This window comes from Cyprinodon variegatus, unplaced genomic scaffold (genome assembly GCF_000732505.1).
Source record: "Cyprinodon variegatus isolate N-32 unplaced genomic scaffold, C_variegatus-1.0 Scaffold19, whole genome shotgun sequence".
Lineage (NCBI taxonomy): Eukaryota > Metazoa > Chordata > Actinopteri > Cyprinodontiformes > Cyprinodontidae > Cyprinodon > Cyprinodon variegatus.
Genome location: NW_015150472.1, coordinates 366801 through 372604, shown reverse-complemented (window position 1 = coordinate 372604; position 5804 = coordinate 366801). Strand labels below are relative to the sequence as shown.

The following is a 5804-nucleotide window of genomic DNA, read 5'->3' as shown; positions in this document are numbered from 1 at the left end:
TATATATATATATATATATATATATATATATATATATATATATATATATATATAGTTTGCATTTGAAAAAAAACAAAAAACGTTTTTGTCGTCAATCTGCTCTGTCCCGAGCTCCTACAGTGGAAAAGCTTTATTTTCACTTGGTATAATTTTGTAAAAAGTCAAAAGGAACCTTTTTCTATCCTATTATTAATCGATTATCAGGAAAAATAATAAACAGATAGATCGATTTGCAGAATAATCGCTATTTAAAGCCCTGCCCCCAGCAGGGGCAGAGCTACATGGGGGGCCAGGTGTGGCCATGGCCACCCTTAGCCAATTATTGGCCACCCCTGTGGCCAACCCCTTTATTTCCCTCTAAATCAGATGGTGGCAACAGTAATACTCTCAAGCAGAATATTCAAAACATTTGAATTTTTCATATATTAACAATTACTTGACAACAAAAACACTATGGTTAATTATGCACATGAATATACTGACATTTAAGAGGATAAATACAGAATTCAAGCAGAAATAGATTTTATGTTTAATGTGGTAAAGAGAAAATAATGTGTCCCTGCAAGTCATCCAGGAGTCTTCAGTGAAATCATAAATAACAATTTTAATAAAAACGTAATAAATAATCAATTTATGTAGATATAAGTACATGTAAATACAAGTTTTATGCAGAATGATTACTGATAAAAGTAGGGAAGTGATGACAATGGAAAAGATGTTCGCCCAAAAACTCAAACCTGAAAGAATTTTATCCACTATAACTTTTATTTAGAAAGCACAGATGTTTGAATATATGTGTCTATTAGTAAGCAAAGGCTGTGGGGAAGTATAGTTTGTCTTTATTTAGAAAATATGGATGTTTTTGGTCGTTAATTTTCCTATTGGAACAGTGTTGATTGACCCCGAGGTTTTGCTTTCGGCCCCCTCTCAGTGTACATTGGTTATTGCCTGGGCACCCTTGTTAAAATTATCTGGCTGCGCCTCTGGTTAAACCCAGAGTATGCGCTTCAATGGGAGCGCGTTTGTTTGTGTTAAAGCAGGTGATCTAAAGTGACTTACTCAAAGGCGAAGAAGAGGGAGCAGGTCCCGATGATGAGGAACAGGGTCAGGTAGAAGATCCCCTTCTGTCGGGCCATCATCACCCTCCCATCGCAGCAGAAGGTGTTCTTCCCGGGAAGCTTCTCCCATTTTCGCACCTTTCGCGTTATCATCACCGCCGACATGGTGCCTTTTTTATATAATCTTCTATAAACTGGAACAAATCGATTTAAATAGTGATGTTCGGCCAAAGATAAGCAGGTTGATTGGATGTTAAACCCTTCCTCTGCATGTTTTCCCAACAGGATGGTCGGTGTCACATCATTGCTGCTTCCTGCTCCATCTGACTGCAGCGCGTTTTTTATTCCCACAGCCCCGCTGCGCTGCGCTCCTCCTCAGCCAGCTCTTTAATCCCTCCAGGGTCCGCTCACAGCTGCAGATGATTAGAAATCCATCCGAACGACGCGACAGATGTTTCCCACTAAAAGAAAAAGAAATCCACTCGTGTCTGTGGCAGAGCGGACCTTGACCCTTTGAATTTCATATCATCAAGATAGAAAAATCATAAAGGAGCGCGCAGGAGAGAAACAGCCGCTCTGCAATCATAGATCCTGGAATGAGCCCACCCTGGAGTCAGATCAACCATAAAAAATTATCTAAAAAAAAAAAAAAAGAAAGATTGATCGCCTTTTTGGGTCAGAAATGCGTTACTGTGCGGGATGAGCTTTTCTCCCTGCAGGATGAGCTCCTGGTTTTAGTCAATGGCAGCAGGAAACACGCCTAGATTGAAATTTCATCTTAAAGGGACAGCACAGGTGAAACAGAGGAACAAAGGAACACGTTCAGCTCGGCTTTTACATTAAAAATAAAACTAATTTCATGTTTAAAATGTTTTATCATACCTTCTTAATTTTTTATTTAACGAATCAAAAGATGTAGAAGAAGTACATGATCCAAAAATCAATTAAATCCCAAAATAATTCAAGATAGCCTACTTTTAAAAAAATCCATTCCAATGGATCTATTTACAAGGATAAGATGCTCAAATTGAATTACTTATTGAAGTGTTTTTATTTATTAATTATATCAAACCAGAGAGGCAGTATTTATTTGAGAGAAATATCTGCTGTGATGCTTCCATCATCACCTTTGTTTATAGATGTTGGAGATTGGCCTTTTTTCCAGTGTAGTCCTATTTCTCTGACCATGACTGGCTGGATGTGCTCTGTTCATCCTCTGACATGGGAGTTTGTTTGGATCTCTTCTGCCTGGCTGTGTGTTTCGGGATAGGGCCACTTTTTACAGCTTTTTTTGGTTTTGTTGTTTTTTTATCTCTGCTTCTGTCTCCTTCAACCCCAGATGGCCTGAGCTGGTTCTGCTGGAGGTTTCTTCCTGTTAAAAGGGAGTTTTTCCTCTCCACTGTCGCTACAAGCATGCTTAGTGTGAGGGATTGCATTCGAGTCAATAGAAAGCTTTAAATCAATTTGACTGTATGATTTGGTAAACTGTAAAGTGCCTTGAGATGACACATGTTGTGAATTGGTGCTATATAAATAAACTGAATTGAATTGTACTTATCACTTTTTTATACTATAGCCTAATATAACAGTTAAATTGATGTACCTGCTCTAAACAATCAGTGGTTCCCTGCTCTATTCTCCACAGTAAGAGAAACAGTCTCCCCTATAACCTCTCAATCCAGTTTAAAGGCAGCAGGTTAATGAATGCAGAGAACTACCTCTTGTTCTTTGCTAGAATAATATTGACCAACATCAAGCTTTGGTGAAGCAGTCATGGTTGGCGTCCGTGTTATGAATAAAACAAAACATAAGGACTTTGTTCAGACAAAAATTGGAATATATCAGCCTGCATCTAGAGTCTCCAATATTAGCATGCTGAAAGAAACATTCCACTTCTGTTTAAACTTAATGTAACCCATTGGTTAACAATAAAGGGGTAAGATGTTCTCAGAAATGTGTTTTCTATTTTCCCCTGTTTGAATATAACTTGATTAAGCCACTTCTACAACACTATAAAAGAAATAATAAATGAATGATACGTGCTGATATCGTATCAGGTCAATATTAGTATTCAAGGCTGCAATAATGGTATTTTATTGGAAGTAAAGAAGTTGTATCAGGACGTCTCTAACAACAGCCTGACAGTTAAGAACCTCAGCGTGCGGCTAAGTACGACTTTTCATTTTTGTTGCAACATAGAAACATACAAATCACGATTTTCACTATGTTTGTCATTTTGTGAAGTGCACCAGTCCTTCTTGCAGCAGCGAACCCCAGCTTTAGTTGCCAATCCTATATGGTGCTTTCAAGCTTGCAAGATTTCCTCCCTGCTTCCAAGTGATACATTTTTCCAAACAATAAACTTCTAGTTTCATAAGACCACATGACATGTCTTTAAAGTGTCAGGGGGTGATAGCAAACTGCTACCAGTCTTTTCATGTATCTTATGGTGTAACGGCTTAATCGTCAGAAAGTGGTATTGAAGGACTTTACTTTCACGAAGCCAAAAACTTATAGAGGTCTTTTCTCACACATAAATGTCTTGTACAAAGAATTTATTTTCATGGTGTCTATAGTTTCTTATAATTGTATGAATGGATGAAGGGTGCGTCTATTTCATTACTGAATGAAATACTGGATGAAAGAGACGAGGGACGTCAACACTAATCGCTTTTGTTTTTCTGTGTCACACAAGGAAGTCCTTTGATTGAGGTTTTGCAACCATGATGAGCCTCCATTTAAATCCTTTGAGCTAACAAACCAGAAGCTTACAGAGTCATGATATCATGATAGATTGTTTAAAGGAAAGTAATCTGAGTCTGTATTGGCTTCTGACATAAAAAAAAAAATACCTTCAATCAATGTAATAATTTTGGCATTTAACAAATAGGGACAAAAAAATTTTTGTAATCTAAAAAAAAAGGACAGATTAAGCCGATTTCATGTCAGACCCTGTGAAGAATTATTTTTTTTTTTCAGTCTTTTTACACATGCTTTTACTGAATAGTAAGCTCTGTGTGGAAACTGCTTCATTCTATATTTGAACTATCCAGATGTAGTAAATGACAATATTAATGACTCTTTGCTGAGTTTCCCCAGATCCTTTTAACCTTTTGATCAATATGTCTGTATAATTTGATGTATAAATGATAAAATGTCTGTACTTTTGGCATTTTATCAAGTCCTAGAACCCCAAATAGCTTTACACTAAATTCAGACATTCACCCATTTATATCCATGCTGTATCCACACATAAATAAGGTGAACATGCATTCCTGTATGCAGGGAGACCCCAGGGCTGAAAGAAAAACCAGGACCTTCTTGCTGCAAGGCAACAGTGCTGCACATTAGGTCCAGTGCGAAATATCATCAAAGATACAGTAGAAAATAAATCAAAATGAAATTATTACATAATTTTAAAGTTTTGATTTAATTAGAATAATTTGTGGAGATGTGATAACAAGCACATCCTCCATGATAAGCAGTGGATCAGTAGTTAGACATGTGAAGTCACCACTGGTCTGTGAATTTTTGATGGACAATGGTTAAAAAAACAGTGAATAGGCAGCATAATACAGCCTCAGATAGTGTGTATCTGTATTATCTAAATAAAATCATAATATTCAGATCTGCTATTTTAGCAAATGCAATATCAATGCCCCCAGCCTCGTGCAACTAACCCCACTTTTGGGGTAAGTTTTAAAATTTCATGGCTGCTTTTTCCAGTGATGCTGTGGAGAAAAAAATAAGGAAGCATCCTTTGCTTACAGCCTTTAAACCAACCATCATACATACTATAAAAGATCAGTAAGGTTTGTGATTTTAAAAGATTTCTTTGAGAGTGTGAATATCTATTCTAGGGAAGATTAGCAACTGTGTAGTTAAAGCTATCTGACTCTAACATAATGTTTTCACCTTTTAAAAAGGGTTGCTTCAATAAAAAAAAAAAAATAAAACTAGTTCCTTGAACTGCACTCTGTTGGACCGAGATGTCTGATGTATTTCTAGGGATCTGCTGTAACCACTCCACCAGTTTGGGGGTCACTGCCCCGAGGGCCCCAATGACCACAGGTACCACTGATGTCTTCACCCTCCAGGTTTTCTCCAGCTCTTCTCTGAGCCCCTGGTATTTCTCTAGTTTTTCATGTTCTTTTTTCCCTGATGTTGCAGTCACTTGGCATTGCTATGTCAACCACAACACCTTTCCTCTGTTTTTTGTTCACCACCAAAATGTCCGGTTGATTTACCATTACCATTCGATCTGTCTGTATGTGGAAGTCCCACAGGATCTTGGCTTGATCATTCTCTACCATGTTCCTGTACACTATTCCAGCCACTTGGTTAAGGCGCTCCATGTAAGCCCTCCCTGCCAGCATCTTGCCCCCTGCAGTTATGTGCTGGATTGTTGCACAGTCTGCACCTGGGGTCTTTTCTTGTCACTGACACTAATGAGCTGAGATATATATATATATATATTTTTTTTTTTATTTTATCTTAACTTTAATTTTAAAAAAATTCAAAGAAAAAAAGTTTATATGAAAAAATATATTTGAGACAAACAAATGTTTCGATCATTGGCTTCTCTTTGATTAAAAATGTTTTCGTTTAAGAAGTGACGTTTTTTTTAAGCTAGTTTTTTAATTGAAGTAACATAGTTAATTGATTGGACCATATAATGGGTCACTTTTATACATTAGTTGATAATCCGATCATTTGGTATTCAAAGCAACACTTTGTCGCCATCTG

General features: G+C 37.1%; 1 protein-coding gene across 1 annotated transcript in view; it reads right to left on the bottom strand.

The window, feature by feature from the left end:
- zdhhc9 (zinc finger, DHHC-type containing 9) overlaps positions 1–1792 on the bottom strand; it is a 39674-nt gene extending 37882 nt beyond the window's left edge. Inside the window, exon 1 of the mRNA XM_015389009.1 lies at positions 1060–1792. Within this exon, the coding sequence (XP_015244495.1) occupies positions 1060–1223 (164 nt within the window). The 5' untranslated portion in view covers positions 1224–1792. The remainder of the gene's footprint in view (positions 1–1059) is intronic.
- Between the last annotated feature and the right edge of the window lie 4012 nt (positions 1793–5804).